Source organism: Ranitomeya variabilis, chromosome 3 (genome assembly GCF_051348905.1).
Source record: "Ranitomeya variabilis isolate aRanVar5 chromosome 3, aRanVar5.hap1, whole genome shotgun sequence".
NCBI classification, from domain to species: domain Eukaryota; kingdom Metazoa; phylum Chordata; class Amphibia; order Anura; family Dendrobatidae; genus Ranitomeya; species Ranitomeya variabilis.
The window spans coordinates 450,960,834-450,981,222 of record NC_135234.1 but is presented as its reverse complement, the minus strand read 5'-3'; the positions used below and the strand labels follow the sequence as shown (position 1 = coordinate 450,981,222).

The 20,389-nt window shown below is 43.5% G+C and overlaps 1 protein-coding gene across 2 annotated transcripts in view; it reads left to right on the top strand.

Annotated features, from left to right (window-relative positions):
* AFF3 (ALF transcription elongation factor 3) overlaps nucleotides 1–20,389 on the top strand; it is a 688,775-nt gene that overhangs the window by 387,663 nt on the left and 280,723 nt on the right. For both annotated transcript variants that reach the window (XM_077296548.1, XM_077296549.1), the window contains exon 4: nucleotides 5,605–5,641. In XM_077296548.1, the coding sequence (XP_077152663.1) occupies nucleotides 5,605–5,641 (37 nt within the window). The remainder of the gene's footprint in view (nucleotides 1–5,604; nucleotides 5,642–20,389) is intronic.

Genomic DNA, 20,389 nt, shown 5'->3' with positions numbered 1-20,389 from the left:
CTGTGACAATGACAGGAGCCTGTGGGAAGGAGAGGCCGGGGAGTGGATGTCCAGGGTGAGGTATCGTTGAGGTGCAGTGATCACAGCCTCTACAGTACAGGCTGCGATCACCACTCACCACCGGCCTGAACACACAGAATAAGAAACACCGCTGCATGGGAGCGCAGGGAATGTAAGTAGAAAAGTTTTTTGTTTTTTTTTCTATGCATTGAATATTTGGGATCCATATAAGGAAATATGAAAGGATAAGGCCATATACCAGGATGGGGGACAGATACCAGGATGGGGGAACATATATCAGGAAGGGGGCCATATACCAGGATGGGGGACATATACCAGGATGGAGGGTCCATATACCAGGATGAGGCCATATCCCAGGATGAGGCCATATACCAAGGTGCGGCCATATACCAAGATGAGGGACATATACCAGGAAGGAGGACATATACCTGGATGGAGGGACCATATACCAGGATGGAGGGTCCATATACCAGGATTGAGGGCATATACAAGGATGGGGGCCATGTACCAGGTTGAGGATCATATACCAGGATGGGGGCCATATACCAGGATGGGAGCCATATATCTGGATGAGGGCCAAATACCATGATGGTGGGCATATACACCAGAATTGGGCCATGTACCAGAATGCACTGTATGAGACCCATTTTTACTATGGGGTACTATATGAGGCCATTATTCTGTGGGGCACTATATGAGGCCATTATTCTGTGGGGCACTATATAGGGCCATTATACTGCGGGGCACTATATGGAGCCATTATACTGTGGGCACTATATGGGGCCATTATACTGTGGGGCACTATATGGAGCCATTATGTTGTGGGGCACTATTTGAGGCCATTATACTGTAGAGCACTATATAGGACCATTAGGCCTCCTTCACACGTCTACTTTTTGTGTCCATATGCAGATGCAGTCCATTTTTTAAGGACCGCAAATACAGACACACACATCCATTGTATTTAAAGGTGGTGCACATATGTCAGGTTTTTCACACGGACCACATTTTTGGAGGTGCTGCCCATTCTCTTTTTCAGCATATTGTGTGATCTGCCCTTATTTGTCTTTGGATGTGCACTCCTCCCATTTGGCACAGGTGATTTTAATTAGCAGGAGACTGCAAAGAAAGGGGTCTAGCCCTCTTCTGCTTCCTCTGTAGAGCTCAAGGAAGGTGAGTTTCAATGCTCCTTTCATTTGGTGTTGGTGCTGTGTGGCGGCCATTGTTGCTGTGGTTTTGTGCTGATGGGATAGCGCGGTCTGGAGTCATGGGGACTCTGTCTTGCAGCATGGGTGCTGTGGGGCACCTGGCCGTCCGCCCTGCTGGTGCACTTTCGCTGCGGTGGAGGTTGGTGCACGGCTCTACTTCGTTAGGGCGATAGGGACCCACTAAGAGGTTTGCCGTGACGTGGCAGCAGGCTTCATACAGTCTGATCAGAATGTTAAACTAAGAACCTCATCTTCAGTTATATATTTTTGTCTAGCGGCATTAAATCAATGTATGATTTTTGGACGGCCTGTCCATTCTCTTTTTCAGCATACTCCCTCATTCATAATTACTTTCAGCTGTATTGGCATCCAGCCAATACAGTTGAACTTGCGATGACGGGCAATGGGCCCAGTGCTGGGCCCCCACCGCCTGGCTCAAGGGCCCAACAGCAGGGGGGATCAGGTCTCCCTGCTCTGCTGCATAATTTAACTGTACCGGCACACGCCGTAGCTGTAGCAATGCTCCATGTGAGCCCCTCAGAGAACGGGGCCTGGGGCATCCGCCCCCTCTGTCCACTCCGGTAGCTACGCTACTGGGTGTCATACATTACACCGCTGCTCCCATAGCAGTTAATGGAACGGGATCACACATTATACATTAGATACTGCATATCTAATCCCATTCTGTTTGATACACTTTGCTGAGCTCAATATCTAATCCCATCATGTGATAATCTACATTTAGCCCTGTATCTAATTCCAGCATGTGTTACTCTAAGCGTATCTAATCATGCACGTGATATACTCCATGTATCTAACCCCAGCTTATGATAGAGTGAGCAGCACTAACAGTATCAGTGCTGCCATCCGTCCTCTGTGACAGTCTACTTGTCAGTATTGCTGGCAGTCACCAACAAAATGTCTCCGCACTGTGATCCTAAACGTCATCATCTCTTATCCTTTTACAAACACCCAGAAGGGGAGGAGAGCGGGGAGACATCACACACGTGTGAGCAGACCCCGCCCATATTTACTGCAGCCGTAATGTGAGCTAGCAGTACACTAGGCTTTCATGGCAAATTCCAGCAGCTGCTCCCTCTAGTGTTTAACAGTGGAAATACCAAGCCTTTTTACATTAATTTTCATATTTTACTTAATTAAAAAGAAATTATATGAATGATGTATTGTTTAAAAATTAAGACATTAATACTTTACATTTTTTTCAACTGATGAGATTTTTTTTTGTCACCTTCCTTTTAAAGTCCTGACTAATTTGTATTGCTAATAGAGGTGTAATAAAGTATGACGCGACACGATGTCACAACCCTGACTCTGGTGCGCTATAGGTCAGCTGTGACAAATGTATATGTATCACTATGGCACACAGTGCAAAGTGCCTCTGACCACTGGAGCACTGGGGCATAGATAACAGTGCCTCAGTAAAATAAAATTGACAACATGGGCCCCCAGCTTTATCACAGTTAGCCTTATGAATAATATGTCCCTGATGAAGATGCATATTGCTATACACTGTGAACACTAGGTGGCACCATACTATATACAGTAAGTAACATTTCCCCTGCATCATTTGGTACAGAGTGAAAATGGCAAATATTGTTCACACTCTTGTGATCCATACAAGGAATGTGACGTGTAATAGCAGGACAACCCTTTAACCCTTGTTGGTGATTATACTGCTGAATTTCCTAATTGCTTATTTCTGTGTGGCCTTGGAGCCACCTGACTGCTCTCTACATTATCCAAATTTTGATCTTTGAATAAAGCAAGCTGATGGAATTACCGCACATTTATATGTTGTCTAAATGAGACTGTAAATGCTAAAGGCTTTTTTCTCATTTAACATCATTAAATCCATCATTAAGCGTTTGAGTGAACAGCGGTTGCATTTAATGCCGCCCTCCAGCATTAACACAGGTACTTGACTGTGCTAATATTGCTATATTTGTAGTTGCTGTAAATTATGCTTAGGTAAGCTGGAATTGCATGAATTGATTGCTGTGCCAATAGTAATAGAATCTCTCATTAAAGCAAGAATCTGCAACTTCTGTTTCCAATAACGGATTTGTTTCAATCGAAAACAAGAAGTACAAAGTCTAGCCTGTATTAAGTACAATAATGATTTTCAGTACTTTACCACTTGTGTCTATAGAGCTAAAATTGATGATTTAATGTATGCGTTCACTCCAGAAGTTTTGCCTGTTTTATTAACTTTTATTACCTTCTTATAGACTTGTCTGGCTAAGGGGAGCTGCTTTTATCAGCTTATTGTGGCCTTAAAGAGGTTTTTACACAAACAAAGTACATTTTAATCAATAGATCTAGGAATAAAAATAATTTACATAATTTGATGTATTGCAAAAAAATTCCTGTGTTGAGATAATCTAATACATGTGCCCCTGCTGTGTACTGTGTAATGGCTGTGTCTGCAGGAACATGGTCTGATCATACCACAGCTCCTGGGCAGGGGAGGGAAGTAAAAGAGTATACAGACAGAACAGCACTGGATGACATCTGATTCTTGTGAGGTAAAGCTTTTGCTGCTTTTTTTAGAAAACATGTTTTACCTCACTGAAATAATCAGCTGCAATTCCATGTTGTCCTGTCTTTATACTCTCTTTTGCTTCTTCCCCTGCCCAGGAGCTGTGGTATGATCAGACCATGTCCCTGCACAGTCAGACACGGCCGTTACACAGTACACAGCAGGGGCACATTTATAAGATTATCTCAGCACAGGAACATTTTGTTTAAACACAGCCAATTCTGGAACGTAATATTATTCTAAGATCTGTTGATTAGAATGTACTTTGCTCAAGGAAAAAACCCTTTAATAATCAGACCACAAAACATCCAAATCTAAAGGCAAATTCAGTTTGTGCTGTTTTGGTTCGTATTTTGCAAGAATTTTAATATAAGCGTTAAAGGATTACTCTTAATCCAGTCATGAAGATTGGAACATCACTTTGGAAGGACCGGGTACCTGTTAGCAGATTGATATATAGCTTTGAGAGAAAAGATTCAGTAGAACCTGTGTTTTTATCATTAAACCTCTGCTGTCTGGGATTTTTGGCCCAGTGGGCGGTCCTATCAGTGACTGTCAGCTATCTGTATGCACACTTCAAGAAAGCTGTCAGTCACTGCTAGGACCGCCCACTGGACCAAAAATCCCAAGCAGCAGAGGTTTAATGATGAAAACGCAGGTTCTACTGAATGTTTAAAAAAAAAAATGATATCAATATCCTCAACTCCTCCTGCTCTATACCATGGTGCCTGAGGTCTAGGTGTCTGTGCCATTTAGGATCTTGGACTGCTATTTTCTGATATTGCCAGTGCAGGAAAATTGTGGTCTGAAATCACATTGTCATATGAAGACTACTGGGATTGTAGTATTGAGGAAAGGAAGTAATTTTAGTTTCTAATTCGAATTTTACATTTAAGCATCTGCAGTAACAACAAGGCCGTCAGTAGGCCCTACAAATTAACCAAACTTAGATTGTCATTGAGAGCAAAGTAACCTTATAAGCCCTTAGCACATTCCCACTAGTGTAATTAGAGCCTAACAACCACTTTTAAAAGGGATATTTTCAAGTTTGGACGTTATCCTATTTATATGGCAGTGATCCCCAATTCCAGTCCTAAAGAGCCACCAACAGACCATGTTTTCAGGATTTCCTTAGTGTTTCACAGGTGATGGAATTATCATATAGGCAATACTAAGGGAATCCTGGAAACACAATCTGTTGGTAGGTCTTGGGGACAAAGGTTGGGTTAACATGGATACATGGGATAGCAGATGATTTCCTGTTTACTGGGGGTCAGTCCTCTGTGACCTCCACCGATCATGAGAACTGGGGCTCTGAAGAGTCTCGTGTAACTGTAGTGGTGGTTGGTGCATTAATACTTTATGTAATTGCTGAAAACCAATCAAGCGCAGCACTTGGCTAACTGATGGCCCCAAGAATGAATAAAGCGGCAGTGCGCATGTTCAGCCACCAATCCATTCAAACTGAGGTTCATGGGATGGTTGGTAGTCCCAGCAAGTTGGACTCCAGCTATCAGAAAGTTATCTGGTATCCCATGGATAGGGGATAGCTTCCAAACTTGAGAATGCCTCTTTACTGGAAGAAAAAAACCGTTCTACTGTTCTGTTGTAATCAAGACCATTTTTCTTTTCCACGGACTGAAAAGTTCATCCTAATTGGGGTAGAAGAGCAATGTAGAAATGTAGAAAGGAATTTGATTTGCCTACTGCACCTAACCTATCCACTCTCACATATTAGGGAATCATCATAATAGACAGATGGAGATTATATAAAGATATATTCATACCAGCAATTTGTTGTGCTTTCTTTTGCAGGATGATCTATATAGCAGCATGGGATTTTGCAGTCAAAGTAAGAAACTTTTTTCTTATTTCTCTTTCATGGCATATGTTATGATCAGGTAGACAGCAGATGTTCTGAGCTTGATATGAATTCATTTATTTTATTTATAATACATCTTACTACAAAAAAAAGAAGTGACTGCAAATACTGGCACATTTGTAACATACCATTACATGTTAAAGGGAAATTATGTGAAATCTGATCTGTCATATCTTTAATACAGAATCTGAGCCATATCCTTATATTGCAGGAATATATACCTAAATGTTTCAGAACAGCTTTTAGAAAAGGGATAGAATTTGAAGGTAATTTTTTTCACTGAATCTGGCATATGCGTTAGCAGCCTATTTCAATCAAAGATATTTGTGGAATCATGTGGATATAATGGTACTGTAAGTGATGAGAACACCCACTTAATGTCAGGTAATACACAGCAGTACAATGTAGCAAAATAGGTGAAGAGTATGTGCACCCTTGTCATGGATCAAATACAGTAAGCAGCCTTGAATACTGACTGATTTCTGTCCTGCCTATCTTGTTTCCAAGTCCTGATTTTCCTGACTTGTCTGTGAAATTACATGAAATCAGAGGATGGTGCCCTTCTCTCATTCTCCCCCTCAGTTCATAAAGTCAATAGATTACCCATAATCTTATTGAGTTCCAATGACAGTCTCTTGAAAAGAATGTAATAAGATATAATTTAAAGCCTTTGGAAACTAATAGAAAAAGCCATATTCCAGATGCTAGAGCATGGGATGAATGCTCTCAAAATTTTTTAGGTCTAAGTGACCCATCAACGATTGATGAAATCTTGATAATGGAATTACGGTAAGTCACGAATTGCTGCAATTACAGCAGTGTGACATGTACAGGTGAAGCATGTGCTTCACCTTTTCATACAGTGCGGTGTAAAATCCTAATGCAAAGCCGTCACAGTTTGCAGTAAAAAAAATGTACTGCAGGTAATAAAAAAAAAAAATCCCCTAAAATAGCAATATTTATTAATCTGTTTATAAACAACTCCAAACAATACTTAACAATATGAAATATCGAAAAACACACTATAGTGAGAAGATATGTCGACTAATCTGTAGACCGGGAAATACGAGTATTAAATGTAATGCAAATCCCTATTCTAAAATCCTACCTGACACCCTAGATAAATGCAATATGGCATCCCCGCTCAACGGAATCTGTCACTATTACACACTGGGCCAACTTATAGGTGCTGATACTGATACATACTGTTAAGTCCTTCTCAGTCCCTGGCTTACTGGAGGTAAGCTTCCAGGTAAATGACACGCAAACAAAGTATTGTGTGATCATATACAGGGGAAGCTCAGGAGCGCGTCTGACTCTCTGGGCTTTACCCCTCCTTTATAAAGAAAAAGAGTTATGCATTTGCAGACATGCGCACAAGCGCTCATTATTTCACATTCTCTTACAAAGCTTATCTATACTGTGAAATTTACAACCTCTAGTATGTAGGTAAAAGGCTATAATAACAGAAGGAATGCGTGCATAAAAAGGAAATGTCAACTTGCTCAAGTTTCTTGCTGATAAGCCAGACGTCTCAAGAGAAAGATACAATGGATTCTTTCAGTCTAATCTCTACAATTCCCCCCTTTGACATATTCCTTTTATTTATTACCATAGGGCCAAAGACAAAGCCTTTATTTTTGGTATTACACATACACACACTTATATTATTAATAAGAGAATCAAATCTAGTATTAATTCTTCTATTGCAAATTATTTTCTTCTTTAGCAGTATACTAAAATATAAAAACAAAAATTAGTACAGTAATATTAATTAGAATCACTAGAGGATAACATAAGAAGGAAGAAAAAAAAACTTTATACTCTTGCATCGATTACACAAAGTTTATCTGTGCATACTGAGATACCCTTGAGCACAATCTGGAATAGTACGTATATGACTATTATAAGCTGATTCTGTACAGCTATACTAGTGTTTAGTATATCCAATATATCCCAAATCTGATCATCTAGATAATCCGTGGCTCTAACTAATTTATCCCACATCTGTGTTAACATTATTATCATCAATATCATGAGTTTTGTACTGCTTTTTTGCAGTGGCTTGCATGTATCCATGATGCCTTTCCTTCTAGCTTGACTGATGTAGGTGTTGTCAACAGGACTTGGAAGGGTCCGTCAAATCTTGGTTCAAGAGCCTTTCTGGTGTGTCTTTTTACATAGACTTGATCACCTGGTTCCAACTTGTGACTTCCTTCAATGTTGTCAGGATCTGGAAGGGAAGCAAAAACTTGTGCATGCACCTTAGTTAATTGTTTCTGAAGATTTTGCACATAAGAAGTCAATGACTCAATATTTAACACAAGTTGTTGTGTAAAATAACATCCTAAATTGGCAGTCCTGCCAAACAAAATTTCATATGGAGACAGTTTAGTCTTACCCCTTGGGGTATTGCGTATTGAGTAAAGGGCCAGTGGAAGGCATTCTGTCCAAGGCTTTCCTGTTTCAGCCATGGCTTTCTGTATTTTTAATTTTAAAGTTCCATTCATGCGTTCCACCTTACCGGAACTTTGAGGATGGTATGGAGTGTGTAACTGACTTTCAACACCCAACATTTTCAGTACATTTTGAAATATTTCTCCAGTGAAATGAGTACCCCTATCTGACTCGATCACTTCAGGGAGACCGTAACGGGGTATCAGTTCGGCAACTAGCTTTACAGCAGTGTTTTTAGCTGAAGCCTTCCAAACTGGATAGGCCTCTGGCCACCCCGAGAACATGTCCACACACACCAACACATACTCATACCCATTACTTTTTGGCAGCTGGATAAAGTCTATTTGTAATCGCTGAAACGGATAGAGAGGTCGGACGTGGTGCTTCATAGGGGTCTTTGTCGTCTGTCCGGGATTATGTGCCAGGCATATAACGCATGCAGCACAATAGTCTCTTGCGTAGTTGCCAAAACCTGGAGCCAACCAGACTTGCTTTGCCAGTAGTGTCATTGCATTTGCAGACACATGAGTAGGGTGGTGCAGTCCACCAACTACAATCGGGTACCAGGCTCTAGGTAGACATATTAGTCCATCTTTCTTCCAAATTCCTGCTTGTTCTTCTGCCCCTTCCTTTTTCCACCTGTCCCTCTCCTCTTCTCCTGCATCTTCCTGTGCTTGTCTCAGTCTATCTTCAGTATTTTCTGTGGGGTTTACAGTATGAACTTGCTGTAAGGGTTTGACCGCTGCTGCCTTGGCTGCTTTATCAGCCCTATCATTTCCCCTAGATTCCCTAGTGTCGAGTCTCACATGTGCAGCTACCTTAATTACTGCTACTTCTTTTGTTTCTTGTGCAGCCTCTAAGATCTGTTTGATCAGAGAAGCATGTTTTACAGGTTGGCCTGACGCTGTCATGTAACCTCTAGCTCTCCAGATTACTCCAAAATCAAACACAATACCATGTGCATACCTAGAATCAGTGTATATATTAGCTGTCTGATTCTCAGCTATTTTTAGCGCTTCGATCAATGCTGTTAGTTCTGCTTCTTGTGCAGACTGTTTTGGTGGAAGTGGTTCTGCTTTGAGAGTTTCAGATTCTGACACAACTGCATACCCTGTATGGAAGTTACCTGTGTCATCTGCAAACCTACTACCATCTATAAACAGCTCTAAATCTGGATTTTGAAGTGGTGTTTCGGATACATTGGGTAAGCCTACCGTTTCTTGTAAAATGAGCTCTGTACAATCATGTGTGTCTGTAGGGAAAAAATTTGCGTGTGGATCAGTGTCCTTATTCCCCCCTTCAGACTCGAGAGGTAGCAGTGTAGCTAAATTGAGAGTCTGAAGCCTTGCAAATGTGATAGTAGAGGGAAGCAGCAAAGAACACTGTAGCCGCAAATGTCTGGCCATGGAAATGTGTTTTGGTTGGACCTGGTTTAATATCCCATAAACATCATGTGTAGTTTGAACTGTGAGTGGATGCTCTAGGACAATTTCTGATGCTTTGTCCAACAATAGTGAGACAGCAACAACTACACGTACACAGGTTGGCGCTGCCCTAGCGACTGGATCTAACCTTGCTGAAAGATATGCAATTGGTCTTTGTTTCCCTGCATGCTTCTGGGTAAGAACTCCTGTAGCATGGGAATCAACTTCTGCAGCCATAAGCTGAAATGGTTTGGTGTAGTCTGGTAGCCCTAACGCTGGAGCTGAAACAAGGGCATCTTTTAATTGTTGGAACGAAATCTGACCTTCTTTTGTCAACAAATAAGGTTCACTTTTTACACAGTCATACAGTGATTGCATTAGTTGACTGGCATGTATAATCCATTGTCTACAATGAGACACTATTCCTAAAAATGCTCGTAGCTGTTTATGATTTCTAGGCTCATTCATCTGTCTTATTGCTTCAGTTCTTTGAGGTGTAAGATGCTTTTTACCTTGAGAAATGCAATGACCTAGAAAGACCACTTTGATCTGACAAACTTGTAGCTTTTGTCTATTCACTTTACACCCTTCTTTTTCTAGAAAACATAGTAAACTCACAGTGGACCTTTCTGCAGTTTCTAGATCTGGGCAGCAAAGTAGTAGGTCATCCACATACTGCAAAATTACTACCTGTGATTCAGGTTCAAACCTTTGAAGAACTGTTTGTAGGGCATTTGAATAAAGAGTAGGGGAGTGTATCATTCCCTGTGGAAGGCGTGTCCACGCCAACTGTTTGCCCTTAAATGTAAATGCAAACAAATGCCAACTATCTTGGTGTAAAGGAACCGAGAAAAATGCATTTGAAAGATCTATTACAGTAAACACTTGAGAACTGGCTGGTATCTGTGATAGTAACGTATGAGGATTGGGTACAACTGGGGTGATTGGATCTAGAACTTTGTTTATTTCTCTTAGATCATGTACCATACGGTATTTGGGCATAGAACTCTTATCAAGAGTTCTCTTCTTGACTGGATACAGAGGAGTGTTAGCAGGTGATTGTATCTCTACCAAAACTCCTTTCTCTCTATATCCCTCTATCTGTTTTGTAATTGCTAATTCCTGCTGGGCACTCACAGGGTATTGTCTGAGCTGTGGGAGAACAGCTCCTGGTTGCACAGATAATTTTACAGGAGAAATATGCAATAATCCCACATCAGTGTCACCCTGTGCCCACAGTGTTTCTGGGACCGTTGAGAGGTCTAGATCTGTGTTGTACTCTTTTTCTTCAGTATAATCCTCAAAAGCCTGAATTCTGACATATTGTTCTAATGTTTCTGCATCATCAGGGATAGTCAGCATAACTGTGCCATCTTCCCTAAATTTGATGTTAGCTTCTAATTTCTTTAGTACATCAGTTCCTAACAGACATGTTGGGGCACCTCTGGCATACAAAAATCTGGATGCAAAACATTTAGGTCCTAATGAGACCTCTAGGGGCACAGTATATGGCAGTGTTCGAATTACCCCATCATAACCCTCAGCAAAAGTTGTTTGTTCTGAAATATCTTCCGGATTCGGAAGAAAATCTTGATTCAAAATTGAGGAAGTTGCACCTGTATCTATCAAAAATGGAATCTCTCTCCCCCCCACATTCACCTGTATCATAGGTCTTCTAGCTGGTAGGGAAGTTTGTAACACATCGAGTCAATCTGAATCTGGTATGGGACCATCTATGATGGTAGATTTCTGCTGGTTGTCCGTTTGGGGAGGGTTATTTCTGGGAACAAATTTGCCTGACTTTATATCTGCCAACTTCTTCCTGCACTCTCTTTGGAAATGACCTGGCTTTTTACAGTAGTGGCAAAGAAAATTGTGTCTCACTCTTCCTCCTGTATTAGCTTGTGCTATTCTAACAGGCTTACGATTCTCTCTCATATCCATGGCTATTCCTAAACATCGTTGTTTCACAATATTTGGTTGTTCAATTGTTCTCCAATCTGGAGTAGAGGATTTAAATTTTTCTCTGATTTTCGGATCTAGCCCCTCTATTAATTGTTTTGTAAAAAGTCTCCTTACTGAAGCATCAGTCAAATCCAATCCTTCATCCCTAAAGTTATTTTCTAGTTCTTGACTATATTCTTCAATACTTTGTCCAAATTTCTGCATAATCACACCTGTAGACCCCCTTTCCCTCTGTTTTCCTCTCATGAAAATTATTAATGCCTCTGTGAACTGGGTACCTGATGCTTCTGTCTGTAAGGCACCCCCTTCTGCCACTGGTCTATTGGGCTGTAGGTGTGTCAATAATTCCTGAAAAAGTCCGGGGGACATTTTCATTCTACATAATTCTTCCCCGTCCGCCCAGACCCCAGCATGAGTCTGCATGATTTGTTGTATATACTGCGCAAATCGGATAGGATATTGAGTGGGATCAGGCGCATTATGCAGGAGGGACATACCCTCAGCAGGGGACCAAGGAAAGTATTGTCTGGTCTGATGATATCTGGTGTTCATTACCCCGTCAGCACCAGCTTCTCTAAAAGGTCTTGGTACTACCCTAACAGGGGCAAGTACAGCGCCATATCTAGGTGTACCACAGGCTAGGCAATCATTTCTCCAATCTGGATTTTGTTGTCCACAGTGTGAACATTCCCATCCTCCTACCCCACCAAGATTGGGATACAAGGCTGGAAATTGTTTTCCTCCTTCTGCTCTTCCAGATGGTACAAATGATTGGGCTTTTGGATCTAGGTAAGGTGGCGGGATTATGTCACAACTTTTTCCCTTCCCCATGATCCATTTGGAAGTGTCTGGATCATACTTCCAATTCTCCTCTTTAGCTGTTTTTGAGACCTCTATCATACAATGTATGATTTCTTCCCACCCATTGTCTTTGATAATTCCACCTCGTTCTTTACTCAGTCTTTCCCATTCTGTACTAAACATAAGTGCTTCTGAAATTCCCAACTTCTCTCTTACCCTTCTAATCTGCCTTCTGACTGTCTTTCCACATCTTTCCTGTATGATATCTGCTGCTTCCACTTGTCCTAAGACAGTTTTGGTCTGTTTATTTCCCATTTTTCTTTTCAATATTAGCTATGACTACCCTAGGTGACGTTTGGACAACCACTTCCTCTGTTGGTGGCGTCTCGTTGCCTTCTCTCCTAGGGAGCTAAAATATTGAAGGGCTGATCTGCTCCATTCTTTCTAATGTGCAGAATAAACTTGATTCCTACAATGCACGCAAACAGGATCAGCAACACCAAACAGATCACAAAACTCTCAGTCTCAGATATCATACTTGTCCCAGGCTCATGATTCCGCGTCCTGGGCTCATTCTATCAAACCTTATCCAGAAATGAAGGAGGTTAAGCACTTAATTGAGAGTCAAGCATGGGCGGAGAAGAAGAACGCAACCACATGACCCAGTTAGGCTGACTTCCGTGTATAAGGCTTATACCCCAACTATTTCGGCTTATTTTTCTACGCACTTTTGCTCTTCTTTCACAACATACCACAACCTTCACACTGTTCACACACTGCCAGGGACAGGACTCATAAGTCTATACAATATGGTAACCCGAGTTTTATAGGTATCTACTCACTACTAGACTAACCCAGCGTGACACGGCTCATAGAGATCTTTCGGATAATACAGGGCAGATAAAAGAGAACTAATAATGTCTCTTACCTGGCCAGGTTTTTCAGTTCATTTGCCGTCCATTATCCCAGATCTCCGTTGTCCGTATCCGCAGGTAAATCTCGAGCAAATACTCTTATCTCAGGTCCCTGTTCGGGCGCCAAAGAAATGTTAAGTCCTTCTCAGTCCCTGGCTTACTGGAGGTAAGCTTCCAGGTAAATGACACGCAAACAAAGTATTGTGTGATCATATACAGGGGAAGCTCAGGAGCGCGTCTGACTCTCTGGGCTTTACCCCTCCTTTATAAAGAAAAAGAGTTATGCATTTGCAGACATGCGCACAAGCGCTCATTATTTCACATTCTCTTACAAAGCTTATCTATACTGTGAAATTTACAACCTCTAGTATGTAGGTAAAAGGCTATAATAACAGAAGGAATGCGTGCATAAAAAGGAAATGTCAACTTGCTCAAGTTTCTTGCTGATAAGCCAGACGTCTCAAGAGAAAGATACAATGGATTCTTTCAGTCTAATCTCTACAATACAAAGTCACTAGGTGTAACCAGAACCAAAAATAGGAGGCTAGATGTGCAAATTTAAATAAACCCAAACAACAAATGTAGTAGTAACACCTTAGTAAATACCGTATTTTTCGGACTACAAGACGCACTTTTCCCCCCCAAAAAAGGGGGGGAAATGGGGGGTGCGTCTAATAGTCGCAATGCAGACTTACCGTGGCGGCAGAGGTGCGGTGGCAGAGGTGCGGCGGCAGAGGTGTGGCGGCAGAGGTGCGGGGATGAGGAGGCGCAGTGATCGGGGTCCCTTTCCCAGGTGAGGTGATGCAGCAGCCTGGTAAGCAGCAGAGCCGGGTGAATCCTGCTGTTATCGGAGGTGGCGGCCATCTTCCTGAGGCCGCGCGTGCGCAGATGGAGCGCTCTGCTTCCCGGGGCTTCAGGAAAATGGCCGCGGGAGGCCGCGCGTGCGCAGATGGAGATCGCGGTGGCCATTTTCCTGAAGCCGAGTTCGCAGATTTAGATCTTGGCTTCAGGAAAATGGCCGCCGCGATCTCCATCTGCGCACGCGCGGCCTCCCGCGGCTATTTTCCTGAAGCCCCGGGAAGCAGAGCGCTTCATCTGCGCACGCGCGGCCTCAGGAAGATGGCTGCCACCACCGATAACAACAGGATTCACCCGGCTCTGCTGCTTACCGGGCTGCTGCATCACCTCACCGGGGAAAGGGACCCCTCTCACGCCGTACCTCTCACTGCGCCTCCTCATCCCAGCACCTCTGCCGGTAACCAGTGCTGCAACCCTCCCATGGACACCAGGCCGTGGCATCGCCCACCTAAGCAGGAAGGGACCCTGCTCAGGTGCACGCCGTACCGCATCACCCCACCTCTGCCGACACCATGCCTCCTGTGACCCTGCTCTGCCACCGCCAGCCCTCAGGTAAGATACTGTAAATTCGGACAATAAGACGGACCCCCATCTTATAAAAAATCTTTTTTTCTGCAATTTTCACCCCAAATTTGGGATGCGCTTTATGGTCCGGTGCGTCTTATAGTCCGAAAAATACGGTAAGTGTATGTCAATGACTACACATGTGCCTATGATCTGGTGGATAAATTAAAGGGAACCTGTCACCCCGCCCCCCCCCAGGCGTTTGTAACTAAAAAGAGCCACCTTGTGCAGCACTAATGCTGCATTCTGACAAGGTGGCTCTTTTAGTTCAGGGTCCTGGCACTGCTGAAAGAATAGTCTTTGAAATGTGTCCCTCATACCGTGAAATCGCCACGGGGGCAGGTCTTTCCCCCCCTAATCCAGACGCCTCACAGCGATCAATACTGCTGCACAAGGTGGCTCTTTTAGTTACAAACACCTGGGGGGTGACAGGTTCCCTTTAAGAACAAATACAAACGATTATCTTCTATATAGGAGGAAATCACTAACGTAGACATTGCAAATCCCTAGTCTTGGATCTTGCCTAGCCACAGAGGTTGGCACCCTAAATGCACAAAAAATGGCACCCTCGCTCAACGTGGTCTGTCCCTGTTATACCCTAGGTTACCTCATAGGTGCTAATAGTGGTACAAACAAAACCTCTAGGTGCGACCAGAGCCAGATCGATACACGGATATTACACAGAGGAAAAATAGCAACGGCAATAGTAATTCCTAACACTCCGTGGCCAAGAAAGAACAGCTTGGAGAATTTATATATATATGCATGTTTACGTCCTCACTTAAGAAATACATTGGGTACAGTATACAGTTGAAACCAGAAGTTTACACACACTATATAAAAAGACACATATGCATGTTTTTCTCAATATCTGACATGAAATCAGAATAAACCTTTCCTGTTTTAGGTCAATTAGGATTACCATAGTTATCAATATAAAAAACTTTTGACTTTGCAGTAAGTAATAAAAATGCCTTAAAACATTCTCTCATTATTCTGGCATTTGGCAAATATTCTGAGTAGAAGTTATTGACAGATGCATAAAACATATTGATCAGGTGGATAGCCAAACATTTAAACTACTACAATGGAATCAGTATGCATCCATATGTTTAATAATCTTGAACAAATTGTGCTACAACAAAAAAAGAAAAAACTCCTTCAGTAAGAATAATCTTGTCAAAATCCTTATCAGTCCACATGATGTGCCTCAACACGTTTCTTCCCCAATGTGGGTCCATCAGGAGGCTTTGGGATGATGGATATTCACAGTGGAAATAGATGACCGACCGATAGTGTGCATAGCTGAATGTTTTTTCCTCTATATAAAGGAACCATGTTGGTGTCAGCACACTCTCCCACAATGCCAGAGGGATAACACAGTGAGAAAAAGTGTCCCCAAATGGACAATACAAAGAGACAGGCACTCCAAGTGTTACCACACGCAGGGAGCAAACTAGCGAATAAATATGTGGGCTCACCTGTGTGAGTTGTGACCCGGCAAAACTCTGTTAACCATATAGTATGTCAAGTGTATAGGCTACTGTTCCGGCTGCTGACCCACACACCAGTGGGGTGAGAAATGACTGAACTGGAAGAGAAACAGGAGCGGTGATTCCTGGCCGCTGCCAAGAAGTGCTGAGACCAAACAAATACCTGAGGAAGGAGTCAATCCGATTCTTGGCAGCGCCTGGCAATAACCCTTCCTGTTTTTCTTCTAACCCAAATGGTGTACAACTCATGAATGCCGGTAACAAGAGCAAGATGCTGTCCTTAGACATGATTTATAGACCTCTACATGTACAGTGGGGGAAAAAAAGTATTTAGTCAGCCACCAATTGTGCAAGTTCTCCCACTTAAAAAGATGAGAGAGGCCTGTAATTGACATCATATGTAGACCACAACTATGAGAGTCAAAATGAGAAAACAAATCCAGAAAATCACCTTGTCTGATTTGGCAAGATTTATTTAGCAAATTATGGTGGAAAAAAAGTATTTGGTCACCTAAAAACATGCAAGATTTCTGGCTCTCACAGACCTGTAGCTTTTTCTTTAAGAGGCTCCTCTGTCCTCCACTCATTACCTGTAGTAATGGCACCTGCTTGAACTTGTTATCAGTATAAAAGACATCCGTCCACAACCTCAAACAGTCACACTCCAAACTCCACTATGGTAAAGACCAAAGAGTTGTCGTAGGACAACAGAAACAAAATTGTAGCCCTGCACCAGGATGGGAAGAATTAATCTGCAATAGGTAAACAGCTTGGTGTGATGAAATCAACTGTGGGAGCAATAATAAGAAAATGGAAGACATACAATACCACTGATAATCTCCCTCAATCTGGGGCTCCACTCAAGATCTCACCCTATGGAGTCAAAATGATCACAAGAACTTTAAGCAAAAATCCCAGAACCACACGGGGGACCTAGTGAATGACCTGCATAGAGCTGGGACCACTGTAACAAAGGCTGCCATCAGTAACACACTACCCCGCCAGGGACTCAGATCCTGCAGTGCCAGACGTGTCACCCTGCTTAAGCCAGTACATGTCCGGGCCTGTCTGAAGTTTGCTAGAGATCATTTGGATTATCCAGAAGAGTACTGGGAGAATGTCATATGGTTTGCCAAAGAACTGTTTGGTAGAAACAAAACTCGTTGTGTTTGGAGAAGACAGAATGCTGAGTTGCATCCAAAGAACACCATACCTACTGTGAAGCATGGGGGTGGCAACATCATGCTTTGGGGCTGCTTCTCTGCAAAGAAACCAGAACGACTGATCCATGTACATGAAAGAAACAATGGGGCCATGTGTTAGGTGTCGAGTTCCTGCCGCTGCACAGGGGGAATCTCGAACCATGTCCGCTGCTGTCTCCCATTCTTCTCCAGCCGCAGTGGAACCTGCTCAGTGGAGATGTCGGTCCCAGTGGAGCGCCCCCACACCGCCGCAGGGCCTAGGGGTACCCGGAGCCGGGCCTCTGGGTCTCAGTCCTGGAGTTGTCACGGTGGCTAGTGTCATGAATCCCAATGGCTAGGGATAGCACAGGACAAGCAAAGTACAAATATATTACGGACGAGCTCTAGGGTGATGGAACCTGGGCTTACCGCTGCCCTACGCCTGACAAACGCAACTAGAGATAGCCAGGGAGCGTGCCTACGTTGGTTCTAGATGCCACGCACCAGCCTAAGAGCTAACTAGCACTGCAGAAAAAATAAAGACCTCACTTGCCTCCAGAGGAATGAACCCCAAAAGATATAGTTGCCCCCCACATGTATTGACGGTGAAATGAGAGGAAGGCACACACATAGAGATGATATATATAGTTTTAGCAAATTGAGGCCCGCTGTAAACTAGAAAGCAGAATGATACAAAAGGGGTCTGAGCGGTCAGCAAAAAACCCTAATCAAAAAAACCATCCTGAGATTACAAGAACCCATGTGCCAACTCATGGCACATGGGGAGAACCTCAGTCCACTAGAGCTACCAGCTAGCATAGAGACATAATAAGCAAGCTGGACAAAAAAAAACAAACAACTGAAAAACAGCACTTAGCTTATCCTGAAAGATCTGGGAGCAGGTAGGCAGGAACCAAACAGAGCACATCTGAATACATTGATAGCCGGCAAGGGAATGACAGAAAGGCCAGGTAAAATAGGAAACACCCAGCCACTGATGGACAGGTGGAAACCAAAGGCCGCAACCCACCAAAGTCACCCAGTACCAGCAGTAACCACCAGAGGGAGCCCACAAACAGAATCCACAACAGTACCCCCCCCTTGAGGAGGGGTCACCGAACCCTCACGAGAACCCCCAGGGCGATCAGGGTGAGCTCTATGGAAGGCGCGGACCAAATCAGTCGCATGAACATCGGAGGCGACCACCCAGGAATTATCCTCCTGACCATAACCCTTCCACTTAACCAAATACTGGAGTTTGCGTCTGGAAACACGAGAATCCAAGATCTTCTCAACAACATACTCCAATTCTCCCTCCACCAGCACCGGAGCAGGAGGCTCAACCGAAGGAACAACGGGCACCTCATACCTCCGCAACAACGACCGATGGAACACATTATGAATAGCAAACGATGCTGGGAGATCCAAACGAAAAGATACAGGGTTAAGAATCTCCGAGATCCTATAAGGACCGATGAACCGAGGCTTGAACTTAGGAGAAGAGACCTTCATAGGGACAAAACGAGAAGACAACCACACCAAATCCCCAACAAGAAGTCGGGGACCCACGCGGCGACGGCGATTAGCAAACTGCTGAGTCTTCTCCTGAGATAACTTCAAATTGTCCACCACCTGATTCCAAATCTGATGTAGCCTGTCCACCACCACGTCCACTCCAGGACAATCCGAAGGCTCCACCTGACCAGAGGAAAAACGAGGATGAAACCCCGAATTACAAAAAAAAAGGAGAGACCAACGTGGCAGAACTAGCCCGATTATTAAGAGCAAATTCGGCCAGTGGCAAAAAAGCAACCCAGTCATCTTGATCAGCAGAAACAAAACACCTCAAATAAGTTTCCAAGGTCTGATTAGTTCGCTCCGTCTGGCCATTCGTCTGAGGATGGAATGCAGACGAGAAAGACAAATCAATGCCCATCTTGGCACAAAACGTCCGCCAAAATCTAGACACAAACTGGGATCCCCTGTCAGAAACGATATTCTCCGGAATCCCATGCAAACGAACCACGTTCTGAAAAAATAAAGGGACCAACTCAGAGGAGGAAGGCAACTTAGGCAAGGGCACCAAATGAACCATCTTAGAAAAGCGGTCACACACAACCCAGATAACGGACATTTTCTGTGAAACCGGAAGATCAGAAATAAAATCCATGGAAATGTGCGTCCAAGGCCTCTTCGGGATGGGCAAGGATAACAACAACCCACTGGCCCGAGAACAGCAAGGCTTAGCTCGAGCACACACTTCACAAGACTGCACAAAGGTACGCACATCCCTAGACAAGGAAGGCCACCAAAAAGACCTGGCCACCAAGTCTCTAGTACCAAATATTCCAGGATGACCAGCCAACACAGAAGAATGGACCTCGGAGATGACTCTACTGGTCCAATCATCCGGAACAAACAGTCTTTCTGGTGGACAACGATCCGGTTTATCCACCTGAAACTCCTGCAATGCACGTCGCAAGTCTGGGGATACGGCGGACAATATTACCCCATCCCTAAGGATACCAGTAGGCCCAGAGTCTCCAGGAGAGTCAGGCACAAAACTCCTGGAAAGAGCATCTGCCTTCACATTCTTTGAACCTGGCAGGTATGAAACCACGAAATTGAAACGAGAAAAAAACAACGACCAACGAGCCTGTCTAGGATTCAAACGCCTGGCAGACTCAAGGTAAATGAGATTCTTGTGATCAGTCAAGACCACCACACGATGTTTAGCACCCTCAAGCCAATGACGCCACTCCTCAAATGCCCACTTCATGGCCAAAAGCTCCCGATTACCCACATCATAATTGCGCTCGGCGGGCGAGAATTTTCTAGAGAAGAATGCACATGGCTTCATCACCGAGCCATTAGAACTTCTCTGTGACAAAACCGCCCCCGCTCCAATCTCGGAAGCATCAACCTCAACTTGAAAAGGAAGTGAAACATCTGGTTGACACAACACAGGAGCAGAAGAAAAACGGCGCTTAAGTTCCTGAAAGGCCTCCACGGCCGCAGGAGACCAATCAGCAACATCAGCACCCTTTTTAGTCAAATCAGT